At 55.4% G+C, this 21,676-nt stretch overlaps 6 protein-coding genes across 6 annotated transcripts; 2 read left to right on the top strand and 4 right to left on the bottom strand.

Moving 5' to 3' along the window:
- Positions 1 to 330: 330 nt before the first annotated feature.
- BGZ61DRAFT_517296 (uncharacterized protein) lies at positions 331 to 1,329 on the bottom strand (the record flags this gene model as incomplete). Its single annotated transcript, XM_046252326.1, has 2 exons — positions 853 to 1,329; positions 331 to 676 (listed from the first exon to the last, which is right to left on the bottom strand). The coding sequence occupies exons 1-2, from the start codon at positions 1,014 to 1,016 to the stop codon at positions 331 to 333; spliced, it is 510 nt and encodes a 169-aa protein (XP_046105594.1). The 5' UTR covers positions 1,017 to 1,329.
- Positions 1,330 to 5,786: 4,457 nt separating this feature from the next.
- On the bottom strand, positions 5,787 to 10,148 carry BGZ61DRAFT_350468 (uncharacterized protein; the record flags this gene model as incomplete). The annotated part of the gene is made up of 10 exons (XM_046240234.1): positions 5,787 to 6,669; positions 6,731 to 6,818; positions 8,048 to 8,247; positions 8,378 to 8,797; positions 8,850 to 9,058; positions 9,123 to 9,287; positions 9,339 to 9,391; positions 9,448 to 9,469; positions 9,619 to 9,866; positions 9,947 to 10,148. 10 exons carry the CDS (start codon positions 10,146 to 10,148, stop codon positions 5,787 to 5,789), a joined length of 2,490 nt encoding a protein of 829 aa, XP_046105593.1.
- An 860-nt stretch (positions 10,149 to 11,008) lies between these two features.
- Positions 11,009 to 12,232, top strand: BGZ61DRAFT_225806 (small subunit of acetolactate synthase-domain-containing protein). Its single transcript, XM_046238163.1, has 2 exons — positions 11,009 to 11,885; positions 11,940 to 12,232. The coding sequence occupies exons 1-2, from the start codon at positions 11,125 to 11,127 to the stop codon at positions 12,118 to 12,120; spliced, it is 942 nt and encodes a 313-aa protein (XP_046105592.1). The 5' UTR covers positions 11,009 to 11,124; the 3' UTR covers positions 12,121 to 12,232.
- Positions 12,233 to 12,343: 111 nt separating this feature from the next.
- On the bottom strand, positions 12,344 to 13,458 carry BGZ61DRAFT_493453 (Aspartate/ornithine carbamoyltransferase; the record flags this gene model as incomplete). The annotated part of the gene is made up of 2 exons (XM_046250654.1): positions 12,344 to 13,072; positions 13,126 to 13,458. 2 exons carry the CDS (start codon positions 13,456 to 13,458, stop codon positions 12,344 to 12,346), a joined length of 1,062 nt encoding a protein of 353 aa, XP_046105591.1.
- Positions 13,459 to 14,209: 751 nt separating this feature from the next.
- Positions 14,210 to 17,412, top strand: BGZ61DRAFT_450330 (uncharacterized protein). The gene is made up of 3 exons (XM_046245723.1): positions 14,210 to 15,237; positions 15,349 to 16,308; positions 16,431 to 17,412. The coding sequence occupies exons 1-3, from the start codon at positions 14,484 to 14,486 to the stop codon at positions 17,252 to 17,254; spliced, it is 2,538 nt and encodes an 845-aa protein (XP_046105590.1). The 5' UTR covers positions 14,210 to 14,483; the 3' UTR covers positions 17,255 to 17,412.
- An 869-nt stretch (positions 17,413 to 18,281) lies between these two features.
- BGZ61DRAFT_493451 (SART-1 protein) lies at positions 18,282 to 20,291 on the bottom strand (the record flags this gene model as incomplete). The annotated part of the gene is made up of 2 exons (XM_046250653.1): positions 18,282 to 19,417; positions 19,481 to 20,291. 2 exons carry the CDS (start codon positions 20,289 to 20,291, stop codon positions 18,282 to 18,284), a joined length of 1,947 nt encoding a protein of 648 aa, XP_046105589.1.
- Positions 20,292 to 21,676: the final 1,385 nt, after the last annotated feature.

The following is a 21,676-nucleotide window of genomic DNA, read 5'->3' as shown; positions in this document are numbered from 1 at the left end:
ATAGGAATTGTGTGAGACACACGCCGAGCGAGAGAGAGCAGAGCCAGTCGCCAGCGCAGGCCGCAAGCGAAAAAGAAGGCAAAGGAAGCCGGAGATGGAGATGGAGAACGGATGGGATTAACGCCGGCGAAGGGATGGCCAACAAGGGGATTGGGCGGGGGAAAGGTGAAGAGAGAAAGTCCGCAACGGCCAGTGCGAGGGCGGTGGTGATGGGGGATGGAGGTGATTTTGGTAGCGGGCCTAGGAGGAGACAGGAGAGGCGAGGATTTACTGCTATCGACGGGACGTGGTACTGCGCTGGTACGGGCTCTCGCAGGTATCGGTACCTACCTAAGACCGGAGGGGGAGCATGGCCCTTTCTGGGGACACGAACGACGGCCAGGGGCATGGGCAGCGGCGGTGATGGGATGCCGTAGCGGGGGGCTCCAAGCCGACGTACCTCAGTAACCTGGAAGAGGCAGAGACGCGCTGGAACCCGCTGTAACCCACTACAGCCCGCTGGAAATCCTCTGGCGCGGAAGAGGCGCACAGGGGATCCAGGGGACGATGGCCCATGCGCCCACCACCAACCAACACGACGTCAGCGCGTCTACGGATACGGCCACCGGGGTTCTCCAGGGGCCCTGGATCTCTGTGCCTGGTCCTGGACCAGACCTGTACCGAGTACATGGCGACACTGTTCCAACCAAGTGTCGATCCGAGGCGCACACCGTTCACCGTCCGTTGATGCATCCATCAACAACATCCCCCATCTTCCCACGGCATCCTTTCACCCAGCCCAGCACCTCTAGTGCCCGAAAAGTGTGTGTAGTGCGAGTGCGTGTGCGCCTTAGGTACACACACCAGACACACCAGACACACACGCACGCACTCCCACGCGCACATACTCGGTCCATGGTATCAGGCTCAGGGGGCGTCAAGCAGGGCAATGCCTTTGGTTCCGAGCGCGCCAGCAACAGCACCAGCACCAGCACCAGCACCGGCCGCCGCCCCAGATGTTCCTTGGCTTCCTGCATAGTACCTGGCAGTACTCTGCTGTAGATGTGTAGTGCTCGGAGCGTCCTTGCACTGGGCGCCGTACCTACCTTAGCGGATGGCCGCCGGTGTGGATATGGGTGGGCTCCCCTCGTGCGCGGAGTGCAAAGGCGAGGTACTTTGCAGAGCCACCCAGGTACCGCGGCGTTCGACTTCCCTACGTCAGGTCTGGCTATATCTCAACAACCTCCGACCGAGGCTCCATCAGGCTAAGGCAAGGTTTTTGGGGCTGAGAGAAAGGGGAAGAAGCCTACCAGAGCGCAGCCTGGACTGTAGCGCACTGCGTAGTAGCCCGATAATTGACGGTGTTTGAGAAGGCCGTCGTCGGGTTGTGACCCACAGCCGCAGCCGCCATGCACCTAGACACCCCGGCCCTCCTGCGAGTGGACGGAGGGTGTACAGCAACTGGGACTACGGCTCTGCGAGCGCCCAGCGCGTCTGTCGGATTTCTTTATCAATTTCTATCTGGTTCTGTGTTCTGTGTTCTGTGTTCTGCGTTCTGCGTGGGCGCCCTGCACAATGCGTCTGCAACGCTGCCCCGACATCCAGGGACTCGGCAGCCCACTGCATGCATACTGCGGCGTCCTTCTGACTCGGCCAAACGGGACGCCGTGAGTCCGTGTCCGCCTGGGTCGCCCGGTCGCTTTTAGGTGCTGTCCGATACTCTACTGCTCGATCTGGCCCGGACGTTCCATCACCGACCTGAAAGGCCCGGCACGGTAGCGCGGGCTGGCTGACTGCCCACACGTAGTTCAAGTTAGTCAAACAAGACAACAACAACGCAACGCACCGCAACGCAACAACGCAGCACCGCAACAACGCAAAACCAGTTGCAGTCATGGCTGCAGTGCCATGTGCAGTAGCAATAGCAACAAGTCAGTCAGGCTACATGGGCTGACCCAGCAGATGGCCACACCACAGCGGCCACACCACGACACGGCACGACACAGCACGCACCAGCGCAGCTCGCAGCTCGTTCACGCGCCGCACGAAGCAGGTACGCAGCACCACGACCACGGAGGCTGAGAGGTGAGCGCGGCGGTCCATCCCAACCCCAAAGCGGCCGATGACATCCGCGACATCCAAGTTCCAACACACTTTCCAGCCCAAGAGCCCCAGAGAAAATCCCGATTGGCGCCGGCCAGCCGCCTCGGCTTGACCAGCGAAGCACCCACCCATGCATCACCATGACCCAGGGGCCTCTTCATCCCACCCTCACCGTTCTCGTGCAGACGGCCTGCAGAGCGCCGCCCCAAAAACGCTCCCTCCTGGAGCTTTCCAGGGAGGTGCAGGATCGTCCTTGTTAGTTTTGCTTTTTTTTTTCTGTTTGCCTTGTGTACCCCCAATCCGCTTCCTGCCTTTCCCTTGCTTGCCATTTCTTTTTCTCTTTCGCTACCCGCAAACTTGGAGAATGATACGAAGCAACAAGCGTCAGACTCCGGAGTTTCCAGCCGACCTACGTCAAGCGAGTGGACACGACCCTACGTGATCGGGTATTGTACGTACTGGGGAGTACCCTTCTCCGCAATGAGAGACGCGCTACTCTCCCACAAGTACCGGTACCTGGGCCTTTTAGTGCCAGACCACCTCACACAAAGGCACCAGAGTCAACCGCGAAAGTGCTCCACTCCCCAAGACTCAGGATGGGCGGGAGTCAGGGTGGCACTCACACCCAGCTGGGTAAGACAACAGTATCACACGGTAGTGAATGTGGCTTGACTAATTATCACAAGAAACTATTCTAGTGATATTTAAGGGCCTGTGATCCAGATTTAGAGTGGGGGTGGTTTTGAGGGGGGGGTTTGAGCAGAGGGGGGACTTTGGACTTTGAACTTTGAAAGATAAATTCCAGAGTAATTGATTTCAAAGAGTCCAGACTTGGTTTAATGCTCGCTCGGCCGAGGGACAGCACCACGGATATGCGTGTACTACGTACCTGGTGGTACCCAAGACAGATGCGCGGTCCTACGTGCGTACCCTGTAATATAACAGCGCTTGTTTCGTTCTAGGCAGTTCAGCTTCCCGTATCAGTGCACCTGCCTTGACCAATGCAGATCACTTACCCCTCGGGCTTCCCTCAGTCCTTCCATCCAACTCCTGAGAGGAAGGTAGTGCAAACGCCAACAGGGGTGGAAAGACCCTACCCTAATAATCGTCAGTAATAGTACCGTACTAAAGTAGATGCCCGCCGTGTAGGCAGGTACGCCTCATGATAAGGCATTAATGGCGTCAACCACGTATCACTCCAACGGCGTCCTCCTCGCCATTCCATCCGTACGCATCCTCGTTGTCGTCTTCGAACTCGATCCCTCTATGGAGTACGCATCTCAATATCAGTCCTCCTCCCTCTCCTTTCTCCTGAAATCCTTCTCGTCCACATGGAGCAAAATCCCGGCAACTGAATCTCTTCATGGGCACCCACCTCGTCGGTTTCGCCCAGGGGCTAGCTGCGCCCAAACGCCCCCAAGTTGCCTTGGCCTCTGTGCCCCTGGCGGTGCCATTACGCCCTGGTTGCAACACGAAAAGCACGAGCCAACTCCGATGCAGGTACGGACGACAGAGCGCCAGGCCATCATTTATTTGGGGCTTCACTCGCATTCGCTCTCTCAATGGCAATCTTCCGCTTGAACCACGAGGATCAAGCCCGGCCGGGTGCCCCTTGGGTCGTGCCTCTCGGGTCGTACGGGCCAGCGATACCTCAGTCGTGACGCTCTGATGCGTCTGGCGCCTCCATCGTGGCCCGTTGCAACACTGCATGCTTGGGAGACCCGAACTCAAGCACTCCCAGCCCCAAGTCCCCAGGTCGCATGGTATAGCTTGGCACAGCATGACATGGCATGGAATGCCTGCCCAGGAGAATGCTTGGCAAAAGGTGCACTAGTAAATCTTTCTGTCAGTACGTCGTATTTCGTCCCGCTGCAAATCAGGAGATAAATCCTCCTGGTCAGCCACGCCCGATTGGGTTTATCCAAGGCTCTGGTCAGCCAGCCCGAACGGCCCAAGAGGCGCTCTCAGAGTCGTAGCCAGATACTGGCATGGCCAACGACCGTCTAACAACACACTGATTTCGTCTGCCAAGCTGCATCTTCCCCGGCCAAACCGTCAAATGCCCAGGATGGCACCCCGAGAAAGCCGACATCTTCTCCATCCAGTCGTAAGCCCCAAACCCACTCCAACCTCGCACCACTCCGTTGGCACTCAATTTTGGGGCCACTCATGCACTGCGACGCGTTACCCTCTCCATCTGGGCACGCAAGTCACCTACGCGTCCGGCTGACGCAAATAAACACCGCTGCGAAGAGATGGAGATAGAGGGGGGAGAACTGGGGAGAACTATTGGGACCTCATCGGCTCCCTCTCGACAGATGACGCCGGTTGCGATCTGCGCCTATCCCGGCCGGACGCCGTCTACCTTGTTTCAGGTTGCCTCCACGTTGGACCGTGTGTGACTATCATCGTCGTCCCGACCTGAGTGCCGGCCGGTCTAAATTAGGCCCTGCCCAACGTTACCTGCTCGCCAGTTCAGCTTTGCCGTGAGCAAGCTCAAGCGTATGCATTACTAGGGAGGACTCAAAAGCGTCCCCCAGTGTGCATCGTTCCCCATACACGTTGATTGGGGGGAAGATACATCAATCCCGCGGTAGATTGTATGGGAAATAAATCATTCGTCTACGGTGATTCATGTACATGAGTACGATACATTAGCATGCATACGCTCACGTACCCCAAATTATTTTCCCAATCAACGACCCCCTCGTGTTAGAGGAACGATTCGCACGGAGGGACGCCTTTGAGTCCCCCTACATAGTAGGGACCGGGACATATTGGTGCGATGGGTTGTTTCGCTCGATGCCCGTCATACAAGTGCACCCCTGTTGAGACTTCGCTTTTTTCCTTTTTGCCCAGCATCTCCCTTTGAAACAACAGATGGAAGACAAGCCTTGGGCCAGGTTCCTTTGGGGACCCCTGCACATGGCACGGTGCCCCATTTCGGGACCAGGCCCATGAGACGCTTATTATAGCATCAACAGTTTGATCTCGGTTGGGCCTCTGACAATGCGCTATTCTTGGACAGCTCTTAAATACTGTGCGCAGTATGCAGCCTCCAAGGGGTCAATGTTCCCCGGATTCGTACCGAACCCTAGCTTCCACGTCCCATAAAGTGAGGTGGAGAGCCCTTCAATGGATCAATCGCAGGCCAACGACATTCACGACAACGACACGGCGACGTGCAGGTGGGCCACGAAAAGCCTACAGTATGATGTGCATGGTCAATGTGACCTTGATCTCGCGTTGTTCTGGCGTGGTCGTCAATCATTCAACCAACTGTCTAACTAGTATCTCACATGGGAAACCTTGTCTCTAACGATGAATCATAAAAAAACGCCTCAATGTCTTACCCCTTACATGATGCCCACACCGCTGGTGACCCACGTCCAGGCCCAGAAACCACACAACCATGAATAGGACAGGCCGTCTTTGGGGTTTGCAACACTGCCATTGGATACCAAGGGATTGCCGAGCGTTCTGATCCGTCTCCCAGGACCCAGGGGTATTCCCTTGCATCGACGGGTAGTAGACTCGATCATGGATCGAGACATGGTCTTACATCGAATGCTACCCTCCCGCCGAGCTTGCCACGCGAGCAGCTTCACCAAATCACGGGATTCCGTCGCCTGCAAGACAAAGCTGAATCAACCCCCCTCCCCCTTCTTTGGGCCGCAGAATGCATGGATGTTGCACGCCGATGCTCAGCGCGGCACCCTCGTCCCCAGCTTGCCAGTTGACAGAAAGCCCCTATTCCCCATGTCCCCCCTCCATCCAATCCCCAGTGACCCAAAGATGATCCGGCCATCTAGTGTCACTTCCACGGTCGGCTCGTCGGCTTTGTCCTCTAGGACGAAGCACACCTGTTCTACCTCCCCTGGGTGTAGGACGGGCTTCGCACTTCCGCTCGCCTCCCAATTACAGTCTCGGTAGTTGAGACCGTCCTCTACGTCCAGCACCACCTTCTCGAGCTGCACCACGTCCTCGCTGCAGTTTTCCAGTTGGGCCTCAAGAACCCACCGCCGTTTTCCTTGCGTGTCGGTCTTGATGGCCCCCACTTTGGTCCGCACGATGAGGGATGCCTTGCATATAAACTGGTACAGCTTGCGGAATGTCCTCGTCCGGCCGCTCGTCTCCGTAGCCTCGTAGTAGCTCACTGTCACGGCCAGGACGTGGTTTCCCTCCTCCTTAAGATCAAATGCCACCACCTTCTGCAGGGTGCCACCTGAGTCTAGGTCCGCATCGGATGCTCCACCAGCCCCTGGTGGGCCGAGTTCCAGGCGTTGGACGGCGCCCAGCCCAGGCGTCTTCATCTCGGCTTCAATGCGCACATCACGGATATTCTTGGTTGCCTCCGGAGGGAGGTCATTGTTTGCGCATAGGGTGCAGCTAAACGTCTCGCCCACATATGCGGACCCGAACGACACGGGAAGGTTGACGATGGGGCTGAGGAGGAATGGTGACGGGTTGGTGTCGGCCTTGGAGTGATAGGCGAGCGATGCTGGCGCAGGGCTTGGTTTAATCGTCGCGCCGACGGACTGGGGAGGATCGATCGGATATTGGGTAACGAGCGATGGGCGTGAGAGTCTAGTTGGTGCAGTTGGTGGTTAGACTCGGGCAGACCAACGAGGGGACAGGGAGGGCTCACCGGAGGACCTTGAGGGAGACGGAATGTGGCTCCTTGACAGGATCGTGGGAGGGATAGCGTTGGTGGCTCATCTTCCCATGTCGTGATTCTCCCCGCGTGTAAGTAGAATGGGGAGTGTCGCGGTTCACCCAGTCTTGGGGATGCCGATGCGTTATGTCATGGTCTGGCGAGGTTGACGTTGGAGCTGCGCACGCGGGCTGCCAAATGCGATGTTCTGTGGCTTATCGATAAGGGACACCCCACGACACTGCGGGACCATAGGTAGGTATCCATCGCTCATGATTCCCGTTCAACCTCACTAATCCGGCTTCAAGAAGCAGTCTATGACAATATAAGCTCGGAGTCTCGTGATATAAACTTTGTCGCTCTGTAATGTTTTTCATTTATGGTCATGGTGTTTGAGCGATAGTTCTTTTTTTGATATTTACGATCTGGCCAAAGTACCTAAAGTCCAACTTGCAACCACAAAAGTTTACCACTTCGAGATATGACTACACCAATACTCACCAATCATCCACCACAGGGCCCCAGTTTAAGATGAAATGGGATCCAGAGGAAGACAAACAACGGATTAGAAGGTTAGAAGGTTTCCTGATGACCTCGAGCTTCCCCTATCTTGAACTAGGAAAAACCGGAATACGTGAGCTCTCTAGTGGAGCGTTCCACTTTGGCAGTTTACACCCTATACAAGCTACCCTGTAGCTCCAGGTCGAACTTCGAACTTTATGTGTTTCATCGTGTCTCGTCTCCAATGATGAACTCGTCCCGCAATGGACTAAAAACTGCCGGTGTGTGTCTTGAACTCGCCGGACATCGCAAGTTTGATCACGGCTGCGTCTCTATAAACAGCCCAACTGATATGTGGCCGCAAAGGTTGTCAACACAGTCAAACTACAATAGGTTGGGATCTGAGGAACGGAAGGACAAACTTCAAGGACGATACGCACGAATCGAGAGCACCCACAAGAATCTGTGCGAATATAAATACCGATTCAAAGTGCCAAGCTCCACCCCTCATTATCAATCGAAGACGAGGGCCTAATAAATCAACTTGTCTGCCTTCTCCCAATGCCAAGCCGAAGCATTTACGTACAAAGTCAGAAATCCCTGGAGTCCAACGACTGGTCTCTTTTTACTCTCTCTCTCTCTCTCGGAGCCCGCGGAGGCCTCAGCCCCGGAGGGAGCGCACACTTAAACAAGGGGCCAACATCTCTCAAAGGCCCGGTGGGGGAGGTACCTATACGTGGAAGCTGTCAGCAAAAACATTTCTCGTATTAAACGGGCCTCGGAATCTCCGGCACCCGGGGGGTCATTGACGTACCGCGCCGTAGCTGGCACCGGTAGGGGGCGAGCCCGAGGGTGGAGGAGGCGGGGGGGCCGCACTGGGCGGCGGCGGAGGTGGAGGAGCTGCTTCACTCGGGGGAGGAGGAGGCGGTGAGCCCGATTGACCAGGGGCTGCAGGTTGAGCCTGGGCCTGGGCCTGAGCTCCATAGTACTGCTGGTACATGGCGACGTAGCTGCAGCCAGTGTTAGTGACGGGACAGGACGGTGGGAATAACGAAGTAAGTCAAGGGATGACGGCGATACAGGGGCATGTCGAGGGATGCTGATACGAGGATAGACGGGGATGGGGACAGGAGTACTCACTTGGCGTAGCCACCATAGGCAGCATATGGATCCGCACCGCCGTAGGCTTGAGTATACTGGGCATACTGGGCGGCATAGTCTGCCGTGGCAGTACTGGGGCTGTTGACGCCGGGCGCTGGGCTGTTAGTTGCACCCGATCCCGAGCCGTAACCACCATAGCCGCCACCACCGTACGAGCCGCCATGGCCTCCGTGAGAGTGCGAGTTGCCACGGTCGCGGTCGCGATCTCCGTAACCACCGCGATCACCACCGTAGCCGCCGCCACGATCGCCGCCATAGCTACCTCGGTCGCCATAGCCACCGCGGTCGCCACCGTAGCGAGGCGGACGGCTCTTGAACTCCTCGTACTGCTCCGTGACGTTCGCAATCAAGTCTTCGCAGAGCTCCTTGGCCTTCTCGACCATGTTGGCATCAGGACCACTAAGAATGGTTGTTAGAATGTGATTCCAGAAGTCCCAATCAAGACACCTACGTGACGTGGAGGAACATATCCTCATCACTTTCCCGGTTCGTCGCTGCTTCGAGGTAGCCGGATCCGCGGCCCTTGATCTGCACGCGGCAGCCCGTCTCCTGCTGAATGTGCTTGACATAGGCACCACCGTGTCCCACAACCTGGGCGCGCAGGTTGAATCCATGGACGGGCTCCAGGGTGATGGGGATCTTCTCCTCGGGCCATTTGCGCTGGAAGAGTAAGTCACGTTAGCATGCACGGGTAACCCTGAACCCGGATAGAAGGGTATCCTACTCGTCCAAACTCGTCTCGCTCGACTTGTTCTTGATCTCGGCGTCGGAATCGTCGCTCGTCCACCAGCTGGGGGAGTTCCTGTTGAATCAGTTCCTGAATCTTGGCGACGGCAGTCTCAAGACCTTGCTTGGAGGTGCTTGTCACATGCAAGTACAGCGGAGGGTTCTACAGATGGCGTTAGAAGCAGTAATAACTCTCGAAATAGGGGATACTCACAGCTGCCGTTGCCATGCTCTTGTTGGGATAGTAATTGCCACGAGTCGTGACATCTTGCAAAGTCAACATGATGTTCTTACTACAGTAACAGGTCAAAGGAATTGCGTACCAGCACCGGTGTCTTCTTTAATCTATATCAAGCGGGAGTCAGCAGGAGCATCGAAGGGGGTGCTGAGGCGAGCTATCAAGCCAAGTAAGCATGATATTTTCGACTCGGATGTAAAAAGCAACTCCAGGAGGACGGCTCTGAGAGCATCAGTGAATAATCAAGAGTATTTACCATTTTCTGGGTCGACCCCTTGGTCAACAGGTAGCGGTTCCGCAGGTCATTGACCTCGATGTCCTGGATGTAGTCGCCATCCGCAACATACATTTCGCCGTCGAGCACCGGGGGTGGGTGGGACGAGTTATTGGACGACGGCGCAGGTCTGGTGGGCGGCGGGCTCGCGTTTCTGATCGGGGGAACATCGACGTGTTGGATTCCCTTGCGGGCCTGGAGTTGCGCATTGATTTTGGCTGCAGCAGCGGCTGAGGATTCATTAGCGACTTGAAGACAGAAGACGGGCCGTCGTTGATGCCGAGGTGCATCGCGACCCAACACCACTCACCCGCCGCAGCAGCAGCGTCGGCTGGGGACTTCTTGGGCTCAGGGGCGCCATCCTGAGCGAGAGGGCTGCGGTCTCTGCCGTGTTCAGAGCGCCGGGCTGGCGGAGAGCGGGAGCGTCGATCGAAGCGCGAGGCTCGCTTGGGTTCGGGTTCGGTCTGGTCGAAGCGCGAACGCTTTACGGTTCGGCGTTCGGAGTCGTCCATTATTGCTGCGCCCAACGAGAGTTGCCTCCGGAGATGGTGCACGTCGGATTTGGCGCAGACTGGGAATTAGAGGCAGAAAGGGCGTAAACGGGCCGACAAAATGACGGACGGCGTGGGCGGGACACGCTGGGGTGACCGGGTTGGCGATGATGAATTGCTGGAAGCTCGTGTAAAAAAATGGCAGCGCAGGACGGTCGCTGTATGCGAGTGGAGCTGGATGGCTGGAGAAGCAGCGAAGAAAGGCTACGTGCAAAGCCTCAAGGGTGCGGCCTTGCGCACGGGCCGTGTCAGCCTTCCGCCACGTGTGGCTGGAGCGTCGAGCATCGGCGCGAAAACCGAAATCTGGGAACACGGGGTTCTGAATGTGGCTGCACGGCGCCACAAGGCATCGCAGCAAACTCGGCGTGTGTTGAGCAACACAGCAACGGCCATTGGGCGGCTTGGGCGTCCTGTGGCGCAGCCTTGCATGGGTTCGTACCGCCCGGGTGCTGTAAGCGAATCTGGGGAATTTGACGGGTTTGCGCTGGGAGGAGACGATCGGTGCGAACTAGGAGCGGTCACACACATTCAGTCACAATCACGCGGGGAGGAGGCGGACAGAAAGTCTGTTTGCTGAGCGGCTTATCAGTAGCTAGCTTTGCCAAAACCACAAATAACTGCCCCTATTCTACTTCAACGTCTGCGATTGAATTACCACCGGAAAGTCACCTCTATTTCCGCCTCGTCAAAGGCTGGACCAGATAGCGACTCACAGCCTGGGCGGCGTCCGTGCCCACCCAGCCGCAACCCGCCATCGCCCTCCGGTCACCGGCCCATCGGCGGCTTATGATTTTTTCGGGACTCCCTCCGCCTCCCTGAGTCACGATCCTCCTCTATTTATCTCCACGATCCATTGAATCTTCAATCGGCATCAATTGCCTCCGAGAAGCATCTTGTCCGGCCAGAGAACCCCTCTGTTCTCCCAGCCCCTTGCAAGATGGCCTCTCTCCGGCCCTTGACCGCGTCCCTGCGCTGGGCCGCCGCCAGGTCCGCCCCCGCTGCTACTCGATACAGCTCCTCCAGCTCGACCTCGGCCATCGCCTACAAGGCCCTCCGCCGTCGCTCTGCGCCTCTTCCCGTGAGCGACCTGCCTCCTGCGTGGTCTGCCCAGGCCGCCGTCTCCAACATCCTCTATGAGACCCCGACCCCGTCCATGGCCCCTCCCAAGCGCCACATCCTCAACTGTCTTGTCCAGAACGAGCCCGGTGTCCTGTCCCGCGTCTCGGGCATTCTCGCCGCTCGTGGCTTCAACATCGACTCCCTCGTCGTCTGCAACACCGAGGTCGAGGATCTCTCCCGCATGACCATTGTCCTGACTGGTCAGGACGGTGTCGTTGAGCAGGCCCGGAGGCAGCTCGAGGATCTTGTCCCCGTCTGGGCCGTCCTCGACTACACCAACGCCGCCCTGGTCCAGCGTGAGCTTCTGCTTGCCAAGGTCAACATCCTTGGCCCCGAGTACTTCGAGGAGCTCTTGGCTCACCACCGCGAAATCACTGCTGGCGAGACCGAGGTTGACTGGGCCCATGAGGCCATTGAGCAGAGCCTCTCCAACGTCGCCAAGGACTTCCACCCCAGCAAGCTTGCCGTCAGCCAGGCTCTTCGACACAAGCACGAGCATCTCAAGTCCATCACCTACTTCGCCCACCAGTTCGGTGGCAAAGTCCTGGATATCAGCACTAACAGCTGCATTGTCGAGATGTATGTCCACCTTCCCTAACCATACGACCGCACAATGCTGACGTGATAATCTAGCTCTGCCAAGCAGTCCCGTGTAGACTCCTTCCTAAAGCTCATTACTCCCTTTGGCATCCTCGAATCGGCTCGTACCGGTCTGATGGCCCTGCCCCGAACCCCCTTGGCCGAGAATGACGACGAGTCCATCGTCAAGGAGGCGGATGAGGTTGTCGACGCTAGCCAGCTCCCCCCTGGTTAAGTCACGATATCTTGGATGGCCCTCTGGCCCCATGGAGTACGGCGAGAGATGGATGTGTTTAGTTGATTTAATTCCAAAGACTATTTTTGTTCGTACGCCAGTGCTCCTCCTGCAAATGACTCGGGAATCCGTACGTAGAGATACATCATACATATTTTACACCATTGGCATTTAGAACTTGCCCTTGTTCACAACGAATCCCTCCAGAGCGGCTGTTCCAATGTCAATAAACCGATTTATATGGCAGAAAATGGAGAAACTTACAAAGAGCTGCCCATAGTCGGTTCTCGGCCTCGGGGAAGACCAATGATCGAGGGCTGTAGAAGACTTCATCGGCAACCTCCTCGGGGTGTCGGGGCAGACAGTGCATGAACTTCCAGTCCTCCTTGGCCCCTCCCCGCTTGGCAAGGTCGTTGGTGATCTGGAACCCGGCAAAGTCCTTGAGTCGCTTTTGCGCCTCGGCCTCCTGGCCCATGGAAACCCAGGTGTCGGTGACCAGAACGTTGGCATCCTTGACGGCCTCCTCAGGGACGGTTGTCTCGGTCAGCTTGCCAGGGGACTCGACGCCCGCGGCGGTCGAGAGGATGAGCTGCTTCATGGCAGCGGGGATCTCATAGCCCCTGGGAGCGGCAACGGCGATATCAACACCCATCTTGATGCAGCCGATAGCCAGATCAAAGAGGACGTTGTTGGCATCACCCACCCAAGCAACCTTGAGGCCATTGAGACCGAGGCCGGAGCCGATGGCGCTCGACGACGGGAAGGTCTCGTGAAGGGTCAGGAAGTCAGCAATGGTCTGGAGAGGATGGAAGTCATCGGACAGAGCGTTGATGACTGGAACGGTGGAATGCTTGGCGAGGTTGGCAACATCAGAGTGAGGACCAACTCGGGCAACCATGCATGAAGTCATGGACGAAATGACGACCGAGGTGTCATAGAGCGACTCATTGACCTATTTCAAAGCGAGTTAGTGGTGTTGGGGGTCTGGGAGCTGTGGGTACTTACACCAAGCTGGATGTCGTCCTTGCCCAAGAACATGGGATGCCCGCCCAACATTGTGACAGCGGCTTCAGTGGAAACTCGAGTACGGGTGCTTCGCTTGTTGAACATCATGGCAACGGTTTGACCCAGAAGTCCATTGTTGAGGGAGCTGTGCGGCGCACCACCTTTGATAGCGGTCTTGTGGGAGGCAGCGTTGCGGACCAGGTTGGCAAACTCAGTGGGGGTGAGGTCGGCAATGGTCATGAGATGTCGGGGGGCAGCAGGGGCTTGTGAGTAAGCTCGCTTCTGGATGCCATTGATGGCTCCTTGAGCGATTCGGAGAGCTGATCCCTTCATGTTGAGAGCTTTGAGGCGAGGTGAGGTTTGGTGAGGTGAGCTTCCAGGTGGATGAGGGGCAATGGCAGCTGCAAAAAGCTGTCTGTTGGATCAATGGTGCGATTTGAAATGAACAAGAGGCTGCGCGAGAATCAATTCCACCGTGGACGATGGGTTTTCAAAGGAGTCACCGATTTACTTGTTGGTAAGAGGAGTCATCAACGTGCATCTGGCTCTGGGCTGCGAAATTTCCAATGGTGATCGCCCGGTTGGTTGGTCAAGTCCGGCCGCTCTGGGGGGGGGGGGGGGGGGGGGGGCTTGGAATGGCAGGGGTGCACGTCACTGAACGCCCTATATCGGAGGTGGCTTACAGGGCTGTTGGGCGGTGAAGTTTTGCTGGGGCAAGCTGAATGGGGCCTCTGAAGTGCTGTAGTACATGAGGCTTCGTTTAATTGCTATAGAGCAGCGAACCTTCTGGCCACCTATTGCATGTCTGATTTGGACTATTTGAAACCCAAAAGACTCGCATTTTCGGCCTCACAGTTGACATGCTAAATGTGTCTGTTGAGACAGCAGGATGACCCCTCGGGCATCACGTGTGAAGAACCTGAGATGATTCAAACTCAAACTCTCACATGGCCACACGCCACACGCCACCGGGTCCCACGGCGTGGCTGGTATCCACTCGTCGAGGCAGGCACCATTAGCCACAATACCACCTCAGCCCGGCCGTTCCTGGGCACGGCTGTCAACACCCAATCGGAGCATTCCCCTCCCTCTTCCACTATCGATCTGCCACGCTGGGGCGACTTGCCGTCGATGACGAATCTCACCCACCAGCCTGCAACTTCACTTTGACATCTACAAACCTGTGCGCCATCACCCTGCGATTTAACATCTCCTAAGCATTCTAGGGCGCGTCTCCCTACTCCTCAACGGGTGCCGGACCCTTCCCACGACCATCCATCACCGTAACCTCGGGCTATGCGCATCGAGCGCATCTACATCTAGGCGGCCTCGCACACAGACACCGCCCGAAACACACAATGTCCGCCCCCGACGAGAGGACTCCTCTCATCTCCCCCGACCGCGAGGGTGCGGTTACGGAATCGTCGCCGCTTCTTGGAAACCAGGATGACCATCATCGCGAGACCAACGGGGGTAATGGGACCCCGCCAAAGACAAAGGCGTGGAGTCTCTGGCCCTGGCCCAAGAAGGACGCCGCCAAGCCCGAGTCCTCCTTGCGATGGCCCTCCATTATCGCCATCACGATCCTCGCCATCCTTGTCATCATGATCATATTCCTAGGCTTCATCGTTCCTCCGGCTGTCCAGAAATACGCCGAGAACGCCGTCGTACTCGAACCGACGAACCTGTCAATCGAGAACATCACCTCTACCGGAATTTGGGCCCGAGTCCAAGCCAACGTTCGGCTCGAAGGCTCCCGTGTCGAGGACAAGAACTCTCGCCGTATTGGCAAAGCTGTCACCGGGATGATGCGGAAGATTGAGACGCACGAAACGACCGTCAATGTGTTCCTACCCGACTATGGCAACGCCCTCGCCGGCACCGCCGTCATTCCTCCCCTGGTTGTAGATCTTGTTGATGGACACAACACTGAGTTGGACTTTGTGACCGAAATCCAACCTGGCTCCGCGGAGAATATCCGAAAAATCGCCAACGATTGGCTGGATGGCAAACTCGAGCTGCTCAGGGTGGTTGGCAAAACCAATATTCAGCTGAAATCGGGCATCTTCCCCCTGGGCGCTCACGATGTGGCGGAAACCATGGTCTTTGAAGGTCAATCTCTCTACCGTTCCTTTGCTTCCCTGTACTTTGGCCAAAAGACATTACTTTAATCCAATTTTGAGCACTCACATTCCTTGACAACGCCACTAACACCCCTTGCAGCCAACAAGATTCCTGCCTTGCCCGAGTACAAGATAGATCGACTTGATCTTCACGACGTTCCGGTCGATGGAACTGGACGGAAGGCGATCCAGGCGGATGTGTCTGTCACCGTGCACAACGACTTCCCTGTCTCACTTCAGGTTCCATCCCTTGGGTTCGAGGTCCTCGTCCCTAATTGCGACTCCTCACTACCCTCCATCAGCGTGGCTGATGCCACAACGGATATAATCAAGGTCCGTGCCAACAAGGACGTCAAGGCGGATGCTCAGGGCGTCATCAGGGAGATTCCAGAGTCACTCACGCGGGCTTGCCCCCACTCAAGGTCATCGCCCCTGGATGAGTTCATGAAGCATTACCTCCACGGCGAAGACGCTCAGGTCTTCGTTCGTGGAAAGAGATCCAACGATTCAGATACGCCTGAATGGATCTCTGAGATCCTCGAAAGTATTACCGTGCCAATCGAATTTCCGGGACGGTCATTTGACAGCTTCATTCGCAACTTCTCAATAACCGATGTCGACTTCAAGTTGCCGGATCCGTTCGCCGATGCGAAAGACCCCAATAGCGAGCCTCGAGTCTCCGGTACGACGGAAGTACTTGCAGTTGTTCCACCCGAGCTGAATGTCGACCTGGGAGTTGACAGCCTTCGTGCTACTGCTGATTTGTTCTACGAGCAGCGTAAATTTGGTGAACTGCACTTGCGTCACTGGGAGAAGGCCAACTCAACCAAGGTTGATCCTGAGGGTGATGAGAATCTTCTCAAGATCACCTCCAGAGTCATTGACGTGCCTCTAACCATTACAGACAGCGATATCTTCAGTGAGGTCATGCAAAAGCTCCTCTTTGGCGACGAAGACCTCCTTTTGGACGTCGAGGCGGCTGTTGATGTCAGGGTTTCCACGGTACTCGGCATATTGACTATCAAGAAGGTTCCCGCGAAGGGCAAGATTCCAGTAAACGGTCCGTCCTCGTTTGGTAATCCCATAAACTCCCTCTGATGATGATTTATCGTCACATTCATCCAAGTATTTCCTATCATTGCCTCACATGTTGCCTCGAACTGGAAACTAACTTGGAAGCAGGGCTTCCTGGGGATGCATTCGCTCAGTTGAACCCACAGGTCGGGGAGATACAGATTCTAAACACCTCTGATACAGGAGTTCATCTGCAAGCCTTGGTGAACATCACAAACCCCACGCAGTATACTGCCATCGTTCCTTACATCAACATTCATGTCCTCCACGAAGGCGAAATACTTGGAGAGGCTATCGCTAGAAATATTGATTTCGGCCTGGGCAACAACACAAACATCCTAGTACGCTCAACTTGGGATCCAGTACGGTTTGGGGGGGAGAGGGCACACAAAATCGGCCGCAAGCTTCTCTCAGACTACGTGTCTGGTAAGAACACTACAATGACAGCCAAGGCCCATCGCGACAGCATCCCGACCTTACCATTGATTGGGGAAGCACTGTCCAAGTTCAACTTTACGATTCCGACACCTCGGATTAGAGTGCCTGGCGAAGATGAAGATGTGAAGCAGCGGTTTATCACAGATGCCACCTTTCACATATTTTCTTCGTCTGCAACTTTCACGCTCGTTTCGCCGCTGCAATTTAACACGCTATACATCGAGCGCATCAACGCAACTGCATTTTACAACCACACCGAACCTGTTGGGCAGATTATCCATGATGAATCCTTTGCCGTGCCACCAGGACGGTCGGAGACTCCCCGCCTGCCTGTTCAGTGGTCGCCGGATCACGTCGGATACGACAAGCTCAAAAAAGCCCTTGGCGGGACTCTCAAGCTGGATGCTGTCGGGGATGTTTCTATCAGGTTAGGAAATTGGGTAGAGGATATTCACTATACCGGCGAGGGAATCGGAGCAAAGGTCTCCCTCTAGGCCGCATGTTTATGAGGAGAGCGGTTGGCGTTGGGCAATTTTTGGTTATAGGGTGGGATTAGGTTATGGGTTAGGAGACGGCGTACTCGGTGCATAGACACATCAGCATTACCTAGACAAGCAATTATCTCAATGGGATTATCCTTTATTCTGTTTCACACATGTTGGTCTTTGAATATTCGACTTGATCTTTCAAGCTATGAAGAGAACAACGAAATACATCCTGAACAAACCGAGCAGCGGTATTTCTTTGACAAAACAGGGACTCACTGAAAGGGGTAGCATTGAACATACAAATAGAACCCGATGACAAAGGGTTCATTGAATAAAACAATGAATTGTACTCCTCAGCGGATTTGCAGCTATAAGTTCGACAAGTTGCACAGTATTGACTGACCTGAGACAGAACCTCAATCCCAGAGCAAATCTCCAACCATACGTAAGTAATCCGCAGCTACGCACCTCGTCAAGTGGGCTCGACAGACCTAGAACTAAAATGCCCGCATCAAACACAACGCTGGGCGCTGCCTCCAACACTACCGTTATTATCGTCGTCTACGAGACAGCGCCTCCTCAACAGTCGCCCCCACCCTTCGTGTTGGGTCCGGTTACCAACACAGAGAGGTTGCTGGACGAGGTGAAGATGGTGCAGTGGGAGATGGCGCGAGTGTGGGAATCGATGAGGAACCCTTGAAGATGACGGTTTGGCTATGGGTTTTGCATTTTGCGGACTTGTATATTTGGATCGAGAGACCTTGCTCTCGGTATTGGTTCAAACGGAGAATGTCAATGAAGAAAAAAAAAACATGGCCGCGCAACATAACTTTATGTGACGGACCAAAAGAGATATCGTGACCAAGTTAGCATACTAAGACCAAATAAAACTCACCTCATTTCTAGAGTCTTCAGGCGGTGTCAGCAGGGCATAATGTGAGAAGCACGTTAGAAAGAGGGATAAAGCACCTTTGCTTGCATTTCCGTAGCCGGTATTACTATTCGTCCTCAAGTTGTTCCCTCCGAAAGTCCTCTATGCCAGTCGTACACCCGCTTCCCGTCGCTTCTTGAGTTGCTGTTGTGCGGCCAGGCTCATACCCGCTGACTGGCTCGCGTCAAACATGCTCTGAGCCTCGCGGCGTTTCTCATCTTCAACCTTCTTGAGGCGCTTCTCCGTCTTGCCCTTGCCACTGCCCTTGCCGTGGAACTGGTGGCTGAGGTGCTTGAAGGCTTCCTTCTGGTCCAGTGAACGGCCGTGTTCGTCCGTGTACTTGAGCTCGACGTTGGGCTTGTATGAATTTTGGAAGAGCTCGGCCATCCGGCGAGATTGTTGTTGATCGCGCCAGGTGTTTTGTTGGCGAGCCCAGTCCTCTCGGTCACGTACTGACATCCTATCCAGTTTGCCGTTCGTCCTGTCACGCTCACGCTGGTTACGCGCCTGGTCGTCCAGCTCTTCTTCCAAACGTCGCTTCCTCAATAGGAACTCTTCTCGGTCTTGAAGGTTGTCATGGGAGCCGCCTTTAGAGTCCTCGACGAGTCCGCGCTCTCTGAGCAGTGCAAGAGCAGCGCCCATTCCTTCGCCTACGGTCTTCTCCTCCTCAACACCCGTCTCCTCCTCGTCCAGAGCCGATGTTTGTGGGTTTGCTTGTGGGTTTGCTTCTCCAACATCATCCCGGTACTGGTCGTCCATTGGATGATCCTCGTCGGGTTCAGCGGACTTCGACACTGTTCTTGGCTTTCTGGGTTTTCGTTCTTCATCCTCGCCAGGCTTGTTCAATCCGGCAACAAACTCTGAAACTTCGCCTAGGACAAGCCCCCCCTCCTGGGCATCTGCTTGCTCGTCTTCTTCTCCCTGCTCCTTGAGCTGCCTTGCGATGTCTGCGGGGCGAGTCTTCTTCCGTTTCTTGAGTGCATTCTTTCGTTGAATTGCCAGCGATGCTTGAAGATCCTCGTCGTCCACAAAGGCATCATCTCCCATCTTCCGCTTCTTGCTGGGGGCCGAGGCTTTTGAATCGATGTCCATAGCATTGTCGTCGACAGGCGCTGTTTCCAAGGGGAAAATGTCGTCTTCATCCACCGGCTTTTGCCTGGTGCTCTTGTTCTTCTTCTTCTTGGGCTTCTTGATTTTGATTTTTGAAGGGTCCAAATAATCTGAAGAAACTGGGCCATCTTTTGCGAGACAAGTTAGCATCACATTTTGAGTGCTGGACAGGCGGGGGTCGTCTAGCTTACCAACTATGTCGTCGAGGCTCACGTTCTGGAGCTTTCTCGCTTTATCAACCGGTTTCTCAAGGATGTCTGCGAGATCAGCAATGACACCGTCCGCATTAAGTGTGAACTTCTTGGTCTTCTTGCCATTGATCTCCTCATCATACTGGGCAAGAATACCGTGTTCGCCATCCTCATCGTCGTCATGAGGATTGTATCCTGGGCCCTTCTTGAGATCAAGCCTCTCGTTCAGCCTCTCGGCCTCGCGCATGTTCAGGTTTTCGAGTTCGTCGCCATCGGCCTCATTCTCCTCAATTGTCGTGTCCTTTAGGGTGAGAATCTGACCATCTCCATCAAGGAAATCGGCTGTGTCGTGAGCAACCTTGATTCCAGCAAGGTCCTTGGATGTGTATTGAACCGCAGCAGCAGCAGCAGCTTCAGCGGCCGCCAACTCCTCCTCCAGCTTTCTGGCTTTGGCGATATTCTTCTGGCGCTTCTTCTGCCCCATGAGCCAGTCCTTGGCATTCATGTCGCCACCGTCCTCGTCTCCTAGTCCTTTGCCATCGAGAACAGCGAGTCGTTGCGCCTGGTCGCGCGCCTTCCGGATAGCGGCTGATTTCTCGTCGCGCCTCTTCTTGGCGTCTTCGGCATCTCTGACTTTCTTGTAGTTGTCGTATGACTGGGCTTGGCGGCTCTCGAGAGTGCTGGGTAATTCGCCGTCGTCGTCTGGCTGGGGCACTGCTAGTCTTGACGGATCGGCTCCCGGGACAGGCAGAGGCTTCATGCCCAGGGAGACGCGAATGCGGTTGGTCTCTTCGACCGTTGCGGCGTCCATCTTGGCTCTGGGTATGCGACGCTGGGGTGGAGATTGAGTGCGAATGCGACAATCGACAAGATGCAATCGGCAAGATGCAATCGACAAGCGAACAGGATTCTGAGCACGGATCACCTTGAGCGCGATGTTGCCTGGCGGACGCCTGGGTGGCGTTGGATTTACCCGGCGTTAGACCGAAAAGCACGTGACATCGCGTTCTGATTTCCTTTATTAAGGCCGCGCCGAAAATTCTCTGCATTCCTCTTTTCTTAACATATCACGGATCTGTGCTCTGCGATCCTCTGCTTAATTGTCAGGGTCGATTGCTTTGCAACTCGATAACTCCATGGAGCCATCAACTTGTTATGGTGTCAATCATCCTATCGACAGGTCCAAGAACAACGGGTCCTTTGGCTGCCTCATTCGTCGTCGCAAGACGGCTTGAGTGTCCGTAGCTGGAGGTACTAGAGACGCTATATTCCACCCCCCTTTTCCGAGACCGTCGGTTGGTGAGGTTGGGGAAAACCATGGTCTGCCTACATTCCTAGTATCGTGATGAAAATTTTTATGTTAGAATGAGCGTGTTGGTGTTTAAGCGAGGGACGACGCAACCTCCAAAGTCAAAATGGGGTGAAATCTTTGCTCTTGTCGGCTAAGCAGCCGAAGGTATTCGGGCCTATCTCTTTCCGGTCATGTCTTCTCCGTGTCATGATGCATCGCTCTTCTGCTGGCCTCAGCCTCGGGAGCACGATGTCACCCATCGCATATCAGAGGCTTGCCAGATCGCACGATCTGCGGGCCGTTTTCTGGCCAGGGGAGACTCGAGTGCGGAGGCTAGCGGAGTCTTGCAGAAACATACTGCTGAGCACGGCCGTGACGGATGTGATGGGCTCTGCATTGAGCCAGCATTTGCGTCGGTCGCTAAAGACTTACATGCTGGCGAATAGCGTCCCTGGTAGTCCCTGTGAACCTTGCTTTCGGCTACTTTTCGTAGCATCATCACGAGGTTGAGCAGCAAGAAGGAGTTAGTTGCTTGGTCGGTTGCATAACTTTCATTCCGCTCAGACTCGCATGTGCTAAAAGTTGGAAGTGCTGGAAGCGATGGAAGCGCTGGAAGCGCTGGGCCAGTACGGTTAAAGGCACCTGCATTCGGTACTACTACCCTTTAATTAGTTGTAAGCCAATTGCCATTCATGAACAGAACAATGAGGTTCTGCTGAAGACAAGCTGGCTCATGCCCCTATCCCTGCCTGTCAGTGTCATCTTGTGTTGTGTTGTGTTGCGTTGTGTTGCAGTCGGTGATTTTGCACGCATCCATCCGTCCACGAGTTGAGGTTGACTTAAGGAACCAACCGCGAATGTGGGGAGAGCGTCGGCGGGAGGATGCTCTTGCATCGGCATGTGAA

Source organism: Ilyonectria robusta (assembly GCF_021365365.1).
Source record: "Ilyonectria robusta strain PMI_751 chromosome Unknown BGZ61scaffold_8, whole genome shotgun sequence".
Taxonomy (NCBI): Eukaryota; Fungi; Ascomycota; class Sordariomycetes; order Hypocreales; family Nectriaceae; genus Ilyonectria; species Ilyonectria robusta.
Note: the sequence above shows the minus strand (reverse complement) of the source record. Positions and strands in the feature narration are given on the sequence as shown.

Coding starts and splice junctions, on each gene's coding strand:
- BGZ61DRAFT_225806 (XM_046238163.1), top strand. CDS start 11,125: ATGGCCTCTCTCCGGCCCTTGACCGCGTCCCTGCGCTGGGCCGCCGCC. Junction 11,886..11,939: donor AACAGCTGCATTGTCGAGAT/GTATGTCCACCT, acceptor GTGATAATCTAG/CTCTGCCAAGCAGTCCCGTG.
- BGZ61DRAFT_450330 (XM_046245723.1), top strand. CDS start 14,484: ATGTCCGCCCCCGACGAGAGGACTCCTCTCATCTCCCCCGACCGCGAG. Junction 15,238..15,348: donor GGAAACCATGGTCTTTGAAG/GTCAATCTCTCT, acceptor CACCCCTTGCAG/CCAACAAGATTCCTGCCTTG. Junction 16,309..16,430: donor GGGCAAGATTCCAGTAAACG/GTCCGTCCTCGT, acceptor ACTTGGAAGCAG/GGCTTCCTGGGGATGCATTC.